The sequence below is a fragment of the Dermacentor andersoni genome, chromosome 7 (assembly GCF_023375885.2).
Source record: "Dermacentor andersoni chromosome 7, qqDerAnde1_hic_scaffold, whole genome shotgun sequence".
NCBI classification, from domain to species: domain Eukaryota; kingdom Metazoa; phylum Arthropoda; class Arachnida; order Ixodida; family Ixodidae; genus Dermacentor; species Dermacentor andersoni.
Genome location: NC_092820.1, coordinates 29,788,047 through 29,809,693, shown reverse-complemented (window position 1 = coordinate 29,809,693; position 21,647 = coordinate 29,788,047). Strand labels below are relative to the sequence as shown.

Here is a 21,647-nt window from a genome sequence, read left to right as displayed (position 1 = left end):
CCTTATCACCTTCGCCTACGGACCAGTTCCGAGGAAAATCATCTACGGCGGCAGTGTCCACCTATGCACGGTCTACCGGGGACACATCGACACCTGTGCGAACTGCAGAAAACCAGGACATCGAGCAGATTTATGTACCCTGCCCCGCTCCCACGGATGCCCAAGATGTGGCGAAACTCATGAAAGAGTGGACCCACTAACCTGCGCTCCAGAATGCATTCTCTGCGGTGGAGGGCACCTGACCGGAACAAGTGGATGCAAAGCACATCGAAGAAGTCCTACTACACGCCAGCCGAGGTCCACTCAAAAGAAGACAGAACATCGTCAACACCATCGATCCAGTCACAGCCCGCGTCGACGCTCCGGCAGCACAGCTTCCCGCCCTTCGGACGCTCGACATCTCACATGGGCCGACCTGGCCGCCGGAAGTCATACCCACCCCCCGCTCACCCAGCCTCCCGAAGCGCTACAACAGGAACGTGAGCTCCGGGCCCTCAGGGAAGAGGTAAGTCGCCTTGCTTCCCTCGTCCATACCCAACCCCCGACGCAATCAGGCCTCCCTAACTCCACTCCACCCCCCGAGACGGAATCTCCCAGCACACCGCCCACGAAAAAACAGCGAACCACACAGGTAAAACCACCCCCTCAGTTGACAGACATAGATGCCAAACTCGCAGCGCTTGAGGCTAAATTCGATCGTAAACTACAAGAACTGGAAACACGCCTCGAGACTAAACTCACTCACCTCGTAGAAACCTTCACGGAGAAATTAGAGCAACGCATGGATGTTATGCTTAACAAGATGCTCGAAAACATAGAACACCGCTTCACACAAATGCGCCCTTCCATACCCTCGCAACCCACCCTTCAGCCTACCCAATTCACCCCTCCTGTCCAACAAATTCCAATGGACACGCAACTAACCCCCCCCCCTCTCCGCCCCCCCACGCTCCAGTATGGCGGCGCGGGGAAATAATAACCTACAAATTCTAGCTTGGAATTGCCGTGGCTTCCGGGGCAAGCATGCACCTCTGCAGCTTTTACTTCCCACACTAACTCCTCAGCCCCAAATGCTTTTACTCCAAGACGCTGCACATTGCGCAACACTTCCCAGCTACACCTCGGTACATTCGGACGCCACAGGCAAACCCAGGGCGTCCACACTCATACACCGTAGCATCACTCACAGGGTACACCATATCGCTTCAGAGACGCCCTGCGTGATCACTGAAATCATACACCATAAACACACGTTACCATCCATATTTAATGTCAACATTTATCACCTCCCATCACACCTGATGGCGTCTCTAGAGTCCCTACTTCGATCGGTGCACCGACTGGCAGGAAAGCACCCCCTGTTAGTCGGCAGAGACTTCAACAGTCAACATACAGACTGGCGATACAAAACAACACACCGAGGTCGCAGGCTCTGGCTGCTCCTCCAGAACCTCCACTTCACCGTACACAACTTCCTGACGCCCACTCGGATCGGAAATAGCGTCAGTATGGACACCAGCCCGGACCTGCTGCTAACCCACTCTCTCCGAGGCGTCACCTGGACCAGAACACAATACACACTAGGCAGCGATCATTACATTATACAGGTCAGTGTCCCATACAAACAACCCCGTCACACTTACATGACACACAAACTCATAAACTGGGACTCTCTCCGCACCACTCGGGTGGCCCGCTCTGACACCCCTATTTCCGATATCGACACCTGGGTGAAATCACCCCAGGATGACGTCCAATGAAACACAAAAATTATTGAAACCCCTACAGAAACCCCTATATTAAACACCCCACTGGCCCACCTCTGGGAGGCCTATCACAGCCTCCTAGAACGGTGGAAGAGGAATAAGCTAAACAGGACACTTAGAAAGCGGCTGGCCGCGCTGCAAACCCAAATCCAACAACATTATGAGGAGCTCTGCCGGTCCAACTGGGGCCAGATATGCGACGGCATTGCTGGGAACCTGTCCACCAAGCGGGCCTGGCAACTCCTCCGCCACCTTGTAGATCCGACGCAGACAAAAACAGCAACACAACACCATGTAACAAGACTCATCCACGCACACATAGACAACCCTGACAGCGTTATAGACACACTTCAAAAAAACCTACACCTCCCCAGGCACACCGACTCGCTTGCCTCCCTATACAGGGCAGCCCAACCCCACACTCGACACGGACAGAGCGGCCCTCCTGACTCTCCGTACCAGCTCCGCACCTGGCGCCGACCAGGTAACCAAATCCATGCTTCGTAATCTGGATGATCAATCCATCACACAGATTACGGACTACTTCAACCAGTGTTGGAGGGAGGGCACCCTCCCCCAGTCGTGGCGTCATGCGAGGGTCATTTTCATACCCAAACCCAACAAACCACTTACACCCCAAAACCTTCACCCGATCTCGCTAACCTCGTGCCTCGGACAGCTTTTCGGGCATGTAGTATTATCGAGACTCACACAGCACATGGCGGAAAACGACCTTTACCCTCATAGCATGGTGGGCTTCCGCCCCCATTTATCCGCGCAGGATGCCATGCTACAACTTACGCACGACATTTTCGACCCCCTTATCCCGGGTCACACAAAGGCAGTCTTGGCTCTGGACCTCTCCAAAGCCTTTGATCGCGTAGAACACCAAGCGATCATGACTGCCCTCTCGCGACTGAATGTAGGTGCACGTACGTACACCTACATTCAAGCATTCGTGACCGACCGCACGGCTCAGATACACTTTAGTCCACTCACCTCCCTCTCTTTTACTTTACAGAGTGTTGGCACCCCGCAAGGGTCCGTTCTGTCCCCCTTTGTATTTAATATCACCCTAATCCCCCTGGCCCGACAATTGGCAATCATACCCCATCTCAAACACACCCTCTATGCCGACGACATCACGCTGTGGACTACCCATGGCAGTGACGGCGGCATAGAGGACACTCTCCAGTCTGCAGCCACCCTGACCCAAAATTATGCTGCCAGTATCGGTCTTTCTTGCTCCCCAGAAAAATCCGAACTACTACTCATCAGACCTCGTAATCGCTGCTCCCCATGCTCCCCCATCACGATCGATCTGGACGGACGCCCAGTGCCGGAGGTTGAAACCCTCTGCATACTGGGACTCCATATCCAGAGTGATGGTAAAAGCACCACCACCCTGAAGAAACTCAAGCAGATTGCAGGTGCGATTTCACACCTCATTCGCCGGGCTTCAGCCCATCACAGAGGCATGAAGGAGCGCGACCTATGTCTCCTCATCCATGCCTTCGTCCTCAGCCGTGTGCTTCACACAACCCCATATTTACACTTATCCCGACACGATACTAATTCCCTAGATGCTTAATACGCAAGGCGTACAAAGTAGCACTAAAACTACCCATTAACACACCCACAGACCGACTACTCGGCCTGGGCCTCCACAACACTATCGGGGAACTTGCAGAAGCCCACCGACAGGCGCAATACATTCGCCTGACACGAACATCCACTGGGCTGCACATCCTGGACTCCCTCGGGATCCGGATACCAGCCAACGACCCTACACTACTCGCCACCCCACGCCACATCCACCGGGAGCTGCTTATTAAGCTGCGCCCGAGGAACATGCACCCACAACACCACGAGGAGCGCCGCCGAGCTCGAGCTAAGGCGCTCCATCGCTATTACGGCCCCGAACCGGACGCCGTATGGGTGGGCGCCGCATGCATGGGAGAGCAAGTGGTTGCCGCCGTGGTGGACTCCTCCCTCTCCCCGCTCATCACACTACCCCTCCCCCCACACACTTCCCCAGAAGCTGCAGAGGAAGCTGCGATTGCCATTGCCATCACCCACACGGAATACATACATAAACAGATTCAAAAACAGCTATACTAAATTTTGCACGAGGCCGAGTCCATGTTCCTGCTTTTTGCATACTGTACTCGCCCGCTGCACCTCCACCCCGCCATGTGGAGCTGATATGGATGCCTGCGCACTCCGGGGATCCCGGAAACGAGGCTGCCAACCTTTTAGCCCGAGGTTCTATTAACCAGGCTCAGGTGGCCTCCGATCCGGGATTCACGAAGGAGCGCATGCACTCTTTCAGCGATCTGACGCAGGCTTATAGAGCCGCACGTCAGATCTACCCCCCACCTCACCCATCCCTAGACAACACACATGCGACACTTTGGAGGCGACTCCAGACCCAGACACTCCCCTCCCCTGTCACCCTATCCCATTACCATCCCTCTTTCCCCGCCCCTGCCTGTGCCTTCTGTCCTGAACCGTTCGCATCCGCCATCCACATCCTCTCGCTTTGCCCGGCGCGGACCCTCCCCCGCGGGGCCTGGAGCACCTGACATCGTGGGAGCACTGGGAGACCGTGCTCCGCTCTGAGGACCCGGCAACGCAGGCCATCGCGACCAGCTAGGCTGCCAGTGTTATGGACCTACGGAACATACACTTAAGTGAAGTACGGTCGTGCGGGGGCCAGGGGCCTACATGCCCCGAACACCTCTGTTTGAATAAAGTTTTTAACAACAACAACATTCCATAGATGTAAGCTCGCCGGTGTGCCTCCTTTGTCCAGAAATACCACCAGGCACAACAGGCCCAAGCTGCTTGCCTAACGACAAAAACATACTAGAGCAAATATTCGCGACAGGATAAGGCCTATGCGTCTGCTGGAGCAAAAATCCGGAGACAATACATTCTAATGAAATACGGAGATATTCAACCAGTGCGACCCTTATGAACTGTCGGCGTTCCAAAAGCGCTGGGGCTTAAAGCGGATGGAAGCAGTAAGCGATCACAGTCGAGATAGCCTAGAGACGTTTATAGCACTAGCGTAAATAAACAAGGAAATAATTGATAGGACAAGATCCATTACAGGCATAGGTAACTGTATATGGTAGATATAAAGGTTTAAAGGAAGACGGAAAAGATTAAGGAGGCATAGACAAAATGTTACACTGATAAATATCCATAGATCCCTTGATTAATGCAAACAGGCTAGGCGTCTATTTTTCGCTGCTCAGTTTTGGAGGGGATGTCAACAAATAATCGGGTATCACCAAAACTTTCTAGGGGGCCTGGTGAGAGTCCTGTGCACGCGCGTGTAATCCAATCCATTGCGCTACCTATAGGGCCGTTCTAGCCAATCGTCCCGGATATACTTGGCCGTTTTTTCGCAGTCACCCAAGAGAACAAGCCCATTGTTTCGACGAAGGCAACACGTTATAGTGATGAATGTTTTTTAACGTTCGACGGCTTCCGAATTGGACCAATTTTTATAGAGCACATCATCTTTCACTTTGTGCCCCAGCGTATGTGATTTTTGATAGAGTAAGCCTTTATGACCCAGCTGTTGGGGGTGTATTAGAGTTGAGCAAATATTTCCATCGCAAAATAACTGCCTGTCATCCATAGAGAAGCTACTAACCGAACTCGGAATCACGGCCGTGCTACCTATTCAATGTTTAGACCTTGATCAAAAGACGGCATCAAATCCTGCCCTACGTTGCGTTCTCGTACAGCATCGCCATCCAAGAAGCCACACAATTCAGGCCGTTCCATTTTGCCTACGGGAGTGAGGTGGCCTGGACGAGGCGCTGTAATCTATGCCTTTGAGCGACAACCATTTATCACTCGCTGCCGAGGCCTAGCAACTTACTCAGTACGCAGGGGCACCTTGTCTGCTAGCGCGATGGTCTAGCAAGGGCTCATAAATTGATGCGAAATAAACAATGCTTTAATGAGCGCCCACAGTAGCCGCACTTAGTTACGAAATCAATCAATTAAAAGCAGTACTCACTATTCGACCCATTTTCCACTCCTGAAAAGGAATAAAAGATTACGTGGTCACAAAAACAGAAGCAAACTGAAAATATCGGATAAAGGGACACTAAAGGCAAATATTAAGTCAAGCTAAAGTGATATATTAGCGCTCGGGAATCTCTATGGCGTCAATATTATCGCGAACATCGCCCTAATAATTGAGAAATTGAAGTAAATGCAGGACATGATTAGAGACTCCTCCGGGAAATTCAAGTGCTTGCCCGATGACGAAAGCACTCCTCAGTTAAATTATGTTACTAGTACTCAACAACTCCTTGCACAAAACATGTTTGTTTCGTATTACAAAACGAACTAAAATGCTACTTGTCCAATTCTCTTTCATGTTTAGACAAAAGAACTAATTGAAATCGCCCTTGACGACGACACGGGCGGTCGAACGGTTTCATTCTCTCTCGGCTGTGCGCCGCCCACGCTTTCGCATTTCAGTAGTTATCGCGTAGTACTGCGCTGGTTCTGCTGGCTCGCGAAACTCGCACAAACTGCAAGTAGCAGAGAATTCACCTTGCATGTGATGTAGCGAGATGCCCGAACGGTCGACGCCACTTGGCCAAAAAGCAGCTGCGCCGGAAAATCCGCCGCTCTCACTTTATATGTCTTCGCGGTACTTTCGTCTGTTGGGCGCTGTTTTACTCACCAACGGCAGCAAAGGGCGTATGCAACGTCACCACTTCCCCAATTGGGTGGCGGGATACTTGAATTTCAGAAAAGGTATTGAGACAGTTCAGATGCAATTTTCTCGTAAACTAAGTTTTTTCTTGGCACGAAACAAGGTTGCGAGGTTTCTAGAATGGTATTTAAATAGTGCACGTCGACTCAGTATTAGCCTTTAGTGTCTCTTTAAGATTGTGGCTTAAGATCACTCAAAAGTTATGGCAACTGTGGTGAGCTATCGTGCACCATGCACACAATTTTATTTGTAACTTCGGTCAATAAATTATTATTATTATTATTATTATTATTATTATTATTATTATTATTATTATTATTATTATTATTATTATTATTATTATACTATTACCGGCGCCACCCACATGACAGTTCAAACGTTACGCAGCACCTACCAGCCGTGGTAGCGTAGTGACTTCGGCGTTAAGCCACCAAGACCGAGGGCGCGGTATTAAGTGCCGGCCAAAGTGACAGGCCGCCATTGGAATATGAACCTGGCAACGTTTAACGCTAGAACGCTATCTAGTGAGGCGAGTCTAGCAGTGCTATTGGAGGAATTAGAGGGCAGCAAATGGGATATACTAGGGCTCAGTGAAGTTAGGAGGCCAAAAGAAGCATATACAGTGCTAAAAAGCGGGCACGTCCTGTGCTACCGGGGCTTAGCAGAGAGACGAGAACTAGGAGTCGGATTCCTGATTAATAAGAACATAGCTGGTAACATACAGGAATTCTATAGCATTAACGAGAGGGTGGCAGGTCTTGTTGTGAAACTTAATAAGAGGTACAAAATGAAGGTTATACAGGTTTACGCCCCTACATCCAGTCATGATGACCAGGAAATCGAAAGCTTCTACGAAGACGTGGAATCGGCGATGGGTAAAGTCAAAACAAAATACAGAATACTGATGGGCGACTTCAATGCCAAGGTAGGCAAGAAGTAGGCTGGAGACAAGGCAGTGGGGGAATATGGCATAGGCACTAGGAATAGCAGGGGAGAGTTATTAGAAGAGTTTGCGGAACAGAAAAATATGCGGATAATGAATACCTTCTTCCGCAAGCGAGATAGCCGAAAGTGGACGTGGAGGAGCCCGAACGGCGAGACTAGAAATGAAATAGACCTCATACTCTGCGCTAACCCTGGCATCATACAAGATGTGGACGCGATTGGCAAGGTGCGCTGCAGTGACCATAGGATGGTAAGAACTCGAATTAGCCTAGACCTGAGGAGGGAACGGAAGCAACTGGTACATAAGAAGTCGATCAATGAGCTATAGCGGTAAGAGGGAAAATAGAGGAATTCCAGATCAAGCTACAGAACAGGTATTCGGCTTTGACTCAGGAAGAGGACCTTAGTGTTGAAGCAATGAACGACAATCTTGTGGGCATCATTAAGGAGTGTGCAATAAAAGTCGGTGGTAACTCCGTTAGACAGGATACCAGTAAGCTATCGCAAGAGACGAAAGACCTGATCAAGAAACGCCGATGTATGAAAGCCTCTAACCCTACAGCTAGAATAGAACTGGCAGAAATTTCAAAGTTAATCAACAAGCGTAAGACAGCCGACATAAGGAAGTATAATATGGATAGAATTGAGCATGCTCTCAGGAACGGAGGAAGCCTAAAAGCAGTGAAGAAGAAACTAGGAATTGGCAAGAATCAGATGTATGCGTTAAGAGACAAAGCTGGCAATATCATTACTAATATGGATGAAATAGTTCAAGTGGCTGAGGAGTTCTATAGAGATTTATACAGTACCAGTAGCACCCACGACGATAATGGAAGAGAGAATAGTCTAGAGGAATTCGAAATTCCTCAGGTAACACCGGAAGAAGTAAAGAAAGCCTTGGGAGCTATGCAAAGGGGGAAGGCAGCTGGGGAGGATCAGGTAACAGCAGATTTGTTGAAGGATAGTGGGCAGATTGTTCTAGAGAAACTGGCCGCCCTGTATACGCAATGCCTCAGGACTTCGAGCGTACCGGAATCTTGTAAAAACGCTAACATAATCCTAATCCATAAGAAAGGGGATGCCAAAGACATGACAAATTATAGACCGATCAGTTTACTGTCCGTTGCCTACAAAGTATTTACTAAGGTAATTGCAAATAGAATCAGGAACAGCTTAGACTTTCGTCAACCAAAGGACCAGGCAGGATTCCGTAAAGGCTACTCAACAATAGACCATATTCACACTATCAATCAGGTGATAGAAAAATGTGCGGAATATAACCAACCTTTATATATAGCTTTCATTGATTACGAGAAAGCGTTTGATTCAGTCGAAACATCAGCAGTCATGAAGGCATTGCGGAATCAGGGTGTAGACGAGCCGTATGTAAAAATACTGAAAGATATCTATAGCGGCTCCACAGCCACCGTAGTCCTCCATAAAGAAAGCAACAAAATCCCAATAAAGAAAGGCGTCAGGCAGGGAGATACGATCTCTCCGATGCTATTCACAGCGTGTTTACAGGAGGTATTCAGAGACCTGGATTGGGAAGAATTGGGGATAAGCGTTAATGGAGAATACCTTAGTAACTTGCGATTCGCTGATGATATTACCTTGCTTAGTAACTCATGGGACCAACTGCAATGCATGCTCACTGACCTGGAGAGGCAAAGCCGAAGGGTGGGCCTAAAAATTATTCTGCAGAAAACTAAAGTAATGTTTAACAGTCTCGCAAGGGAACAGCAGTTTACAATAGGTAGTGAGGCACTGGACGTGGTAAGGGAATACATCTAGTTAGGACAGGTAGTGACTGCGGATCCGGATCATGAGACTGAAATAATCAGAAGAATAAGAATGGGCTGGGGTGCGTTTGGTAAGCATTCTCAGATCATGAACAGAAGGTTGCCATTATCCCTCACGAGAAAAGTTTACAACAGCTGTGTCTTACCAGTACACACGTACGGGGCAGAAACCTGGAGGCTTACGAAAAGGGTTCTACTTAAATTGAGGACGACGCAACGAGCTATGGAAAGAAGAATTATAGGTGTAACGTTAAGGGATAAGAAAAGAGCAGATTGGGTGAGGGAACAAACGCGAGTTAATGATATCTTAGTTGAAATCAAGAAAAAGAAATGTGCATGGGCAGGACACGTAATGAGGAGGGAAGATAACCGATGGTCATTAAGAGTTACGGAATGGATTCCAAGGGAAGGAAAGCGTAGCAGAGGGCGGCAGAAAGTTAGGTGGGCGGATGAGATTAAGAAGTTTGCAGGGACAACATGGCCACAATTAGTACATGACCGGGATAGTTGGAGAAGTATGGGAGAGGCCTTTGCCCTGCAGTGGGCATAACCAGGCTGATGATGATGATGATGAAAGCGACAGCATTTCGATGAGACGAAATGCAACAAAACTCAGTGCCCGTCCACTCTGTGAAGAAGGATGACGAGCGAAGCTGTGCATGTAGGCCGCTTAATGGCGAACTGCAGTTCCGCCGTGGGTCAGCCCGGCATTGCACTATCTTCGGGATTTTTTTTTCTAAATGCGGACCCGATAGTATCGAAAGTAGTCCTTAACAGCTTCGATGTAAGACACGCGTGTAGCGCGCACTGAGTGCTACTTAAAGAACCACAAGTGGTCAAAATTAATCTACAATCCCCCAATACGGCGTCCCTCATAATCATATTGTGGTTTCGGCACGCAAAACCCCAGAATTTCATACTTTTTACCCAGCATCTAAGTCAACTTTCAGGTGAGCATTGGAGCGAAAGAACCGTCTTACAGGAAGTAGACACACAAAAGCTGGCAAGAGCCCATGCCTAATTCCCTCTTGCATGGTTTTATTGGGCGGTTCGGTCACTGTTACAGCAGGTGGTGCCCGATTGTAAGACGATATTTCTTATTGACTGCGTAGTCTTCGCAGTGCAGCTCGTAGAGACCACGCGCGGGTAACCCTTAGCATCCTGTTCGGTGCTAAGTAATTGCGGTAATTTTTTTCCTGTACTTATGCGAGCCCTGCAAAAGCACGTTAATTCACGGTGTACCCGCGACATGTTCTTGCCGGTTTTATCCAGTGGTGAAAAAAAACTTAAATTGCGTTGCGGGCAAACTGTGCCACCTACATATTCAATGTCACTTCATTTCAGTACCCTTATGGAGTTAATGATACTGTCAGCCCTATTGGGCTATTACAGGACTAGATACCGGACATAAGGGTGCAACCTTTTTAGTCGAAAACAACTGCGAACCTACTTTGTGCACACGTAATCCGTATTTCTTCATATGTCGTTAAGAAAACTTCTGTGTTATTGCTGTACTTGATTTGATGCTGTGCTTGATTGCTGTACTTGATTTGATTTGATGACTACTTCTGTATTGCTATTGTTATTTCGTTCTGTCTGCTGCTGCCATGTAATGGTTTCCTGGGCCTTCGTCAAGCTGTTCGTACAGCTTTTAGCCCAGGTGACCATCCAGATACTTGCTGGAGAATGAAATATGATTTGATTTGATTTGTTTTGATTTGATTTGAACCATCTTCTATCGCGCAGCACTAAAAGGAGAAAACTTGTTCGTACACGGCTCGAAAAATGATTATGCTAAGCCTTTGGTCAATGGTTATTCGGGTATCTGCGTAACGCCTTCCTGATTTCTTCGAAACAGATTACGTGTAGCATACGGGGAACAGCCAAAAAACAATCGCTCGTAAACCAGCTCTCCGGCACCACGCATCGATAGCGACAACTATTTTGGCGTATGGATAAGTATTGGTGTCACCTGTACAGCCGGAAGTCGACGTGATCTTGAAAAGTTGACATAATATTGACCACAATAATTGCCGTTCCGTGCAAGAAGAATTTAAAGAGCCACCCAGTAACAGAAGTTGTCGTGGCCTGTGATGGTAGACATTCACCACCACAAAAAAAATGTTTCATCCGAAAGTGTCGACAACCATAGCAAATTACTATCGATAACTATTCGGCCAAAGCACGGTTCGTAGTAGTATCGGTCATGTGAATTTGGGTAAACATTCGTTTAGTAATAAACTAGCAAGCATGGTCTCAAGCGCGTGCATACGCAAACATGAGCAGATCTCAATTGACCGCGCAGACTCGCTGTCGCAACGCTGGCGTGATGAAGAGGGCCATCCTCGAGAAACGAGTGCTTTGTGTTGCATCTCCCTCCAATGCGAATCCGAAACTAACGCGACGATACAAGGCACGCGGGAAAACACCGCAAAGAAAGCGACCAGTCGTTTCGGCTCGCCCAGTCTTTGCATCCACCGCAGATTATCTCCCAATTAGGGCGCGCGGGACGCACACCCACTCAGCTGCACGTAGAGCCACGCTAAGCCACGGCTAGGCTATAGAACGAAGGGCGCGCTCACCTGCCCCGCATAACACAGGCTTGATCCCGTTACGTCCAACAGTGGGTGCGCGAGAGGACGGCACGCATCAGGCCACTATCCTTCTCACTCACCCTCTAACCCCAGCGTACGGCTCACGGGGCGCGAACATATCGCACTTGCATTTTACCTTATACAGAACCAAACGGGGACGCCGACGGTGAAATTTTGCTTGGCGTGTCCATGTAATTGCTAAGGCAGTATTACTTGACGGCCTCAAATAAAGTGCATCTAGTAATAAATAAAGTGAATCTAAAAGGCACCAAGAACGGAAGTCGTCATGGTGTGGGCAGGTGGATATCCGCCACCATAATGTTTGCCGCCTGGCACGACAGTGCAAACTGTGGGGCCGAAAATTCGAGAGTTTCCTTTGTCTTCCGTGGCCACTGCTGAATGTTCTCACGATCGGCGAGAGAGAGTGCAGCGACTTGAGAAAGGAATGATGTGACTCGAGGGTGGAGGGTGCTGCGGAATAACAGAGAAACACAACAGGAGCTTAACCCACAGGCTCCTCACCTGCGCAGCCACCATCGGTTGTTGCAGAAGCTTTAGGGGACGGGAAAATAAGTTTACTCATTTACATCTTAGAACTTTTAAAACTTTCGTTACAGCGTTTATAGCGGCAGCCTGGCTTGTAGTCGTATGCCATAAGAACAGCGCGACAGCGGACGGAGGACATAAAAAAATAATTAATTTCGTTCATTCCTTCTTAAAAAAAAAATTAAATTATGGGGTTTTACGTGCCAAAACCACTTTCTGATTATGAGGCACGCCGTAGAGGAGGACTCCGGAAATTTCGACCACCAAGGGGTTCTTTAACGTGCACCTAAATCTAAGTACACGGGTGTTTTCGCATTTCGCCCCCATCAAAATGCGGCCGCCGTGGCCGGGATTCGATGCCGCGACCTCGTGCTCAGCAGCCTAACACCATAGCCACTGAGCAACCACGGCGGGTTGCCATTCCTTCTTACTGTCCTCTGTACGCTGTTGAGCTGTTTTTCTAATGGATTGCCGTTATCCCTCTCACCCACATTGTAATCCTAAAAGCAGGAGGAGACATCGCTGCGCATGTGTGTGCTGTAATCTTGACGCATGCTACAGGTCAGTTAGAATCCGGGCCTCGCACGTATGCGGATGTTTAGGTTTTAACAAATATTTTGTAGGTAAGTTAGACTACATACGGGCGAAGCTTTCCAGTATTCGTTCTATTTCTGTGATTTCCATGCAATTTATTGCGCTGAAATATATTGACCAATGCATATCTATTTAATTTTATTTTCGGCGTATCTTCTCGCCACACACATCCCTTCAAGATCGCCGATCAACGTTCCTAAGAGACACCGCTTCGTGCAAAAAAGTTACATTTTTACTGTTTGTTTAAGCCAAAGAAAAATGCAGCGAGAAAGCTCCAAATACTGTTAATATGAAACAATAATACGGGTGATTAGCAAAAACTCCAGAACTCTTTCGGAAGTGTGTCAAGCAGCAGCGCACAACACAACAAAAAGGGATAGAAGAGTAATCTTTAGGAGTAATGGCGTGCTGCAGGGGTCACTGTAGAGATTTTCCGCTTTAACTATTTCTAAAAATGTTTCAGGAAACGGTGAACTTATTACAAGATCGGGTAACTCGTATCACTTTTCATCATCATTTGAGAGAAATCTCTGCTTAAATCTATCATTTGTTAGCCCCGGCTTTGAAATATGCATACTGTGACGATCTGTCCAATTCGCAATCCTATTTTTTATATATTTGGCGCGATCATTATTTATCTCTTGATGAATAACAAAAAATACAGCTCAGTGACTTCGACTCTCTGAAGAACGATGACCAGCGAAACTGTGTATGTGGGCACCTTATTGGCGAACAGCAGCTCCGCCACGCGTCCGCCCGGCATCACACTATCTTCGGGATCGGCCCACGTATCGGGAGTGCTTAACGCCTGCGTTACCTCCAGCGCGGGTTGGCCCGGTATTGCACTATCTTTGCGATCGGCTTACGCATGGGGAGCGTTTAGTGCTTGCTTCACTTCCTCCACGCATCGGCCCGGCATCGCACTATCTTCGGGATCGGTCCACGTATCGGGAGTGCTTAACGCCTGCGTTACCTCCACCGCGGGTTGGCCCGGTATTGCACTATCTTTGCGATCGGCTTACGCATGGGGAGCGTTTAGTGCTTGCTTCACTACCGCCACGCGTCGGCCCGACATCGCACTATCTTCGGGATCGGTCCACGTATGGCGAATGCTTCACGCCTGCGTCACCTTTGCCGTGGGTCGGCCCGGCATTGCATTATCTTTCGGATCGGCTCACGTATGGGGAGTTTTGTGTCTACACACGGACACGATCCTGGAGATACTAGCTCTTAACAGCTTCGCTGTAAGGCGAATATTTTTCGTACTATGTTCTCGAAGGGAAGGAGGGAATGTGAGCAAGAAGTCCGCAAACCTCAGTACGTGAACACCATCGGCGATATTTCTCATAAGTGCACCATGACACTAGTCTGAATTTTGTTCATGTTAGAGGAATTTATTTGGGGTATACTGGTCCACTACGACTTCAGCCTAATTGATAATGAGTCTGATGAGTGATTTATAAGCGACACATTTAATTTGACGGATCTCGATATTTAGGTTAAGCCGCAAACACCGTAATACGTACATTCCTGGTTTTAGGGCGCATACTATAGACGCGCGCTTTCAAGCAATGACCGGAAGTAAACGTAAGAACGAGTTGGTTGTATTGATGAACTCCAGACATACAGCAGCCAGCAATACAGTGATTAGAATTAACAATCGTTTGTTTCTAAATATTGAGATGAACTCTCATTTCTTCTGGTCTATTACCATTTTCTATTCTATGGTGTACAAATATGAGCTCGATTCGGCTATCTGCATGCGATTCCACTTTCTATTTTCAAGTATTCAAGAAGATGTCTGTAGGCAAATCATTCATAAACAGCTTGCACTAGTGTTGCAAGGCTGGAGTCAACAGCCTAGCTTTTACATGGCTTGCCTAAGTTGTTTGTAGGTTTTGCGAGGTTATGCTATGTTTGGCTAAGTTGTTGGTAGGTTTGGCTGAGTCGTTTCTAGGTTTTGCCAGGTCATGGTAGGCTTGGCTAGGTTGTTTCTAGGTTTTGCTAAGTTATCTCGGCGGGCTTGATGGTGGAAGTTTTCCAGCAGTCGCCGGCCGGGATCGCTTTCTCGGCGACGTCGAAGGTTCAGGCGCCGATTCTCGCGTACCTTGTGCTGAAACTCGGGATCCTCGACTCGGCGTCGCCTCTTCTCAGCCGCGGCTTCGGCGCGGTGTTCCAGATCAGTTCGGCAGTGACGCATCGCTTCTCGCTTGGTAGTACGACGTTTTGTCTGGTAAGCTGCTTCTACGGGCGCCCGGACTTACTTCAGTCTTCCCATGGCAGCAGCACGTACGCATGGAGTAGAGGAGGCGAGAGGTGTATCGCGGCGCCGGACAAAGCCCCTTAAACTTCGTAAAGTAGCGCCGCACTTTGAAGAATGCCGCCTCCTCCTCGCGCGCTGTGGCCGAGGCCGACGCTTTGCCGCTATTTGCCTAATGGCACCACACGGTGTTAGGAACGGCCTGCAGAGGTGCCGGCATGCAACGTTTTCTAAGCCAGCTGCAGCTGCGAGCGTGGCGAACTTCCCCGAAGAGACCACGGAAGCTTTCCACACCCGCTGCTGTGACTCGTTTCGTAGGGACGTCGAGGTGCCGCGTCAACACCCCTTCGGCGCCGCTATGACTAAACGCGATCGGCAGACCAAGTTATGTTAGTGAACTCGCCACCACCGCCCGGTCTTTCGGGAGCGGGGCAGTTCCCGAAGGAATGTATCTGGCGGCAACGTCCCACGCGCCTTTCAAGACGCAAGACAATGGAGAACCACGGCAGCCACGCTGCGGGGGTCAGCTCGGGGAATAAGAGGCGCCTCCTTTGGGCAAGCCACAGTTCTGCGAAGACCATCTCACCTCGGTGGGGGCAGTGAAACCAGTGCGTCGTGTGTGTGTGAGTCCTCCTCCTACAAAAAGGCGCGTGAAATTCGATGACGTTGGATGCTACGAATTGGCGGTGAACTGCCGTTTTCCCTCACCTAGGGATCTAGGGAGGACGGAGTGTTTATAAGCAGCTGTTTGTCGGCTGCTGGAGTGTGCTCGTGAGCTGTGTGCTCGTACTCTGTGCTGCGTTTTGGAGCTTCGTGCTCGTATGCTGTATGCTTCGTCTTGCGTGCTCCGTTTGAAAGACATGCTAGACTGTCGAACGTATCTTCTTGTACTGTAAATATCTGTAATTAAATCCTGTACGCCTAGTTCCTCCCAAGTTCTTCCCTACGGCCTTCAACTCCTACAACGGGCCCTCGCGCCGGCATCGTTTGTTTACAGTCGCGCTACAGCGCCATTTTCGCTTGAGAAGCATCTACGAAGTTTCGAGGAGCGCATGTTGACGCCATTGCTCTGCTGTGTTGTTTTGGTTTGCGAACGCCTTGAACTAAGTTTTGTGGCAACTGCGACTACGTTTCACGGCATTTTCTATCGTCATAACCTGCTGCGTCTTCGTATGCCAAAATAGTTTCAGCAAAGAGGAGCTCTTCTCGACACTGTCCGATAAGCGCTATGGTTTAAGAAGAAAGACGTGGAGTCATTGAATTGTTAGGGAGAATATCAGACCAACATTCTCCACACGACTATGCGAGGTAGTTGCGAGTCTCTCATAGTATGGTATGTGTCAGGCTTGCGCAATTTGTTGTGGGCCATAGGCACTCTGCAAAAGCTTGCCTGCACATGTCGCGCCACCTAGCAGCGGTGGTAAGCACCCGCGGGTAGGCCCTCACCGCCATTTCGCCATTGTCCGTGGTGCGTTCAGGCCCGCCTGAAAGGCTGCTTTTCGAACTTTCCAATGAATTCACCGCGCCCTCTTGGCAGCTCCTCCGCGAGAATAAAAAGAAGAAGCGCACATACTGCTGCATTAAGGATTATCAAAACCGCGAAGGGGATGTCGGCATCAAATTGTGTCGCTTCCCTTCAAATCCGAGGGAAGCAACCCGGTGGCTGAAGTGGATCGTCGCGGTTTGTGCCGGTCCTGTGATTTCTGGTAAACGAACTAAGACGTAAATGCAAAAACAAGACAAAAAAATGAAAAAGAACCAGCAGCGGCATCCGTAAATACATACAATAAAGCGTCAACAGCACAAAAACGCGTGAACTGATTCCCGCTGTTGTAAATCAGCTTAGATAGTTGTTTAGCTCGTCTTGCTCCATAACAAACGCGCAGTGGTTGTTACGTGTCAAATATAGCTTCGTAAGCGCTCCATCCTGGAGCTTTCTACGCACTGTGCTTCTTCCTACGCCAAGATCAAGACGCGGATGCTGGAACCGAGCTCATTCGTGCCGATGTTTTCTCGCGCTTAGAACAACAGAACTAAGGTTGGAGTACACTGCAGCGCACGCCAAGTATTCGAAAATTAGCATTTCTCTCGCGCATGCTAGCGCATATTTGTTCAGTCTTCGCGTTGTTTAGCCTCAGCTGATTTCTCTCTATGATGCTTCAGCGGCAATGCCCTCTCCCATTCGAGCCCGAACGACAATACCAGAGTATGCTCGCGGCACTTCGTCAACGGAGAAAAAAGCACTTACCTGCCAATTGGCCAAAACCTCTACAATTCTGAGGTGCAAGGCACGCTTTAAGTAATTAAGCAACATGTCACAGTTGAAAGACGTCCACGGCCGTATTTGCTCATTTAAGTGGCCTAAAATAATGATTTGTTAACTCACTTTGAGCTCCACGTCGTAAGCATGCTTGCTTTGTTGTGACAAATACTTCGCGACCTGCGGTGTTTGCTTAGCGGCTGTGGCATTGGGCTGCTATGCACGAGGTGGCGGGATCAAACCCCGGCCACGGCGGCCGAATTTCGACGTGGTCGAAAAACCAAAACACCTGTGTTTTTAGATTTAGGTCCACGTTAGAGAAGCCCAGATGCTCCAAATTATTCCGGAGTACCCCACCACGTCGTGCCTCCTAATTAGATCGTGATTTTGGCACCTAAGACACCATCATTTAAGGTCCTCGCTGTGACGTCCGTGCTGTTTACTTCTTTGACAGGATATACATGGTTGTAGTCGTAAATTTGACGTCCTTTTTCAAGCGCCGATGGTCCAAAATGGGCCTGGATGTTTTCGATTGCCTTAAAACCACAATTTAGAATGACCGACAAGTTTCACACGACCGCCGCAAAAGCATGTCTCCGCAGCAGTGGCCGCCTTGGTGTTTCGCGCAACTGACACGGTGGCGGCGACGGCTGAGCGGATCGCTGCGCCGCCTGACCATTAAAACGAGCCCATAGCGTTGTAGATATTGCACAGTGCACTGACGATGTTGCGATTTCTCTACACGCTGTCACACGATTGCTACGCGACATGTACTCTGTTTATACAAGCACTGCGTGGTCTTATTTGTTGCACTTAATCGTATTGTACGCCAACAGGCTTGAATTAACGGGCACGCGAGGTTGCGTGCAAAAACGTGATTACGAAACCTTTAAGATTCAGGGCATTCCTTTTGACCGAATTTGAGGCTCGAGCGTGAAAATTCATCTTAGGAAAGCAACTTTCTGCATTTTGTGGTTACTAACTAGCCTTCTTTACAGCGAATAGCATTGTGTGTGTCTTTTGTTCGTGTTCGTCATTGGCGGTTGCCCGGTGGATTTGCGATACCAAGGAAAAATGTGCGTGCTCTCCCGAAACCGCGTTCGTCGCCTAACGACAGCATCGCACGTTTTTGACACACACGTGTTAATTCGTGTCAGCTTTAAAGTGTGTGTAGGTTAAGATGCAGTGATGGAGCACTCGCAAAGAAAACGTGCGGTCGGCCGCTCGTTCACTGGCTGGTTTTGTTGTCGTTCGCTAGTTCGTTTAGTTGTTCGCTTACTCGTTCGTTCAACTATTAGCTCGTTCGACCACTATGTCTCTGAGACACACGTAGTGAAACAACAAATGGTGCCTCAATATGAACAGCTGCACCATTCCACCTACCGCAATTTCGGCCGCGTCATAGCGCGGCAATTCTTCGCGCGGTCAACACTTCACTAAAGTCATATCTCGAAGTGAACGCAACCGTACTCAATGCATGCACCTTAGTGTAACTCGGTTCGCGACAAGTACGTCACTTCGCGAACGGACGAGCTAACGCACGATGAAACGTTATTCGTAATGAGTCCCAAACCTGAAAAAAATAATGCACTTGTTTGAGCCTGAATGAAGCGCTGTTACCGCATTTCCGCTTGGCGGACGAATACTAAAAAAAAAACTGATTTCATTTTCTATACACAATGAATCCCGACTCGATGATCGGCCGCCTCTATTTCTGTCGACTTCTGCCGAACAATACGTTGCTGGCTAGAAAACATGCAAAACACCATCTCACTATCTTTACTTCAGTGGTGTCTGCAGCGCATCAGCATGAATACATGTAATTTAGACACGTTTATGGGCAGTCTATCACAGTTGGCCATGGAAGGAGACTTTTTTTGAGAAAAATGATGCAAGACTGACCACTAGCCTCTGTTCCTGCAGGTTCCCTTGAATCGTTAATTTCTAACTCACTGAAATCGGTGGGTTGTCTCTTCGCAGTGCCATACCTGTGCTACAGCGGTTCCGTCGTCTGCTGTGCAGAAATATACAGCGTACTTACCATGAGCTCCTGAAATACTTTTTTCCCTAAGCTCTAATGTATTTGAGCGATATATGAAAGCAAGTGCACATCATATAACCATTATGCGTCACTTATAACGTCTCTGTTCTATTGAGTGGTAGCGACAGGTGCAGTTTTCTCACCCACTCTCAGTCTGTGCTTGATACTTCAGTGTCCGCTCGTACGTCGTATCGCCGACATACCTGGACAACTCGGACCTCATGCAACGAGTGAAACCCGTGTTCCAGTCCGATGATGCACGAAACAAATATACGGGCTCGTTCGCTTTTAGTACCTGAAAGTCAAATGCACAGGTCGCTTTTAAGCCTTCTATCTCTTGACGATCCTGAAGAGCTATAGAAAACAGAGAAGGTAGTGTCAACATGCCCTCCCGTCCACTATATAAATTTGCAGGTTAGCTTGCACAACCAGTGCAACACTATCGCCTGTAACACTACCATGAAAGGGACTACGACCCTGCAGAGCGCGCTAGTTAAGACAACAGAGCTTGTACCCGCCGCTGTAGTTGACGAACTCTGGCTTTCTACTGCTGAACATGAAGTCGCTGGTCGGTGACTCGCAGCAGTGGTGGCCACATTCCATTGGAATAAAAACAAACGCTCCTATACTTAAGAAACGCAGGCACGTTCACACCGAAGGCGGAGCGGACAAGCGAATCCGGCCAAACGGCCGCGGATATTCCGCTTTGCGGAAAATACGCGGCCGCTTCGCTGGTTCGCGCACGAACCGATCTTTTCCGCGCGGACAAGTTAGCCGCTTTGGCTGCAGCCAATCAGAACCCGACACGGCGGAAGCGCTGGCGAACGAATGTAAACAAATGTCTTTCTCCGAGCTTTTCGCTTCTGTTCTTGAAAAGCGTCAAAACGGCAAGTTGGGCCAGTTGGTTGGGATTCATAGTGAGGCTTGTTACAGCGCAACACAAGACAAGAACAAAAGAAGCTATAAAACGACGACACGGCGCCGTGTTGTCGCTTCATACCTTCTTTTGTCCTTGTCTTGTGTTGCGCTGTAACAAATCTCGAAACGCGACTAGACAAGTGGCGAATAAGATGCCAACAATGTCGTCTTCTTCGTCTGAGCTCATCATTTTGCAGAAGTAGATAGCGGACAGGAGCGCGCCAACCCACGACGAAAAAAATATCGAAAGTGCGCGTACAAACCCTAAGTGCCGCGAGATGGCGGCACGTCCCTCAAATTGCTAAAGAAATTGCGAGATGTCCCGCCTTCCTGGCGGCGCGGGCAGCCAGACAACCCGGCTGGTCTGAACAGGCGCGGGCGCTCGCCACCTCGCCGCTTTGAAAATCCGCTTATCCGCTTAGACGCTCCGCTATCGGTGTGAATGTGCCTGTACTCAAAATTCATCCAGAGAACCCCCCTCGCCCTCCTTTAAGGCGTCGGTCATATCTTGGGTAAACAGCGCAACACATCATCATCATCATCATCATCATCATCAGCCTAGTTACGCCCACTGCAGGGCAAAGGCCTCTCCCATACTTCTCCAACTACCCCGGTCATGTACTAATTGTGGCCATGTTGTCCCTGCAAACGTCTTAATGTCATCTGCCCACCTAACTTTCTGCCGCCCCCTGCTACGCTTCCCTTCCCTTGGAATCCAGTCCGTAGCTTTTAGTGACCATCGGTTATCTTCCCTCCTTATTACATGTCCGGCCCATGCCCATTTCTTTTTCTTGATTTCAACTAAGATGTCGTTTACCCGCGTTTGTTGCCTCACCCATTCTGCTCTTTTCTTATCCCTTAACGTTACACCTATCATTCTTCTTTCCATAGCTCGTTGCGTCGTCCTCAATTTCAGCAGAACCCTTTTCGTAAGCCTCCAGGTTTCTGCCCCATATGTGAGTACTGGTAACACACAGCTGTTGTACACTTTCCTTTTGAGGGATAGTGGCAACCTACTGTTCATGATTTGAGAATGCCTGCCAAACGCACCCCAACCCATTCTTATTCTTCCGGTTATTTCAGTCTCATGATCCGGATCCGTGGTCACTACCTGTTCTAAGTAGATGTATTCCCTTACCACTTCCAGTGTTTCGCTACCTATCGTAAACTG

General features: G+C 48.9%; 1 protein-coding gene across 1 annotated transcript in view; it reads right to left on the bottom strand.

Moving 5' to 3' along the window:
* Nucleotides 1-21,647, bottom strand: part of LOC126535338 (uncharacterized) — a 107,832-nt gene that overhangs the window by 73,403 nt on the left and 12,782 nt on the right. The window contains exons 2-3 of the mRNA XM_072289048.1: nucleotides 19,702-19,853; nucleotides 5,806-5,826 (exon numbers count right to left, since the gene is read on the bottom strand). Coding sequence (XP_072145149.1) covers nucleotides 5,806-5,826; nucleotides 19,702-19,781 — 101 coding nt within the window. The 5' untranslated portion in view covers nucleotides 19,782-19,853. The remainder of the gene's footprint in view (nucleotides 1-5,805; nucleotides 5,827-19,701; nucleotides 19,854-21,647) is intronic.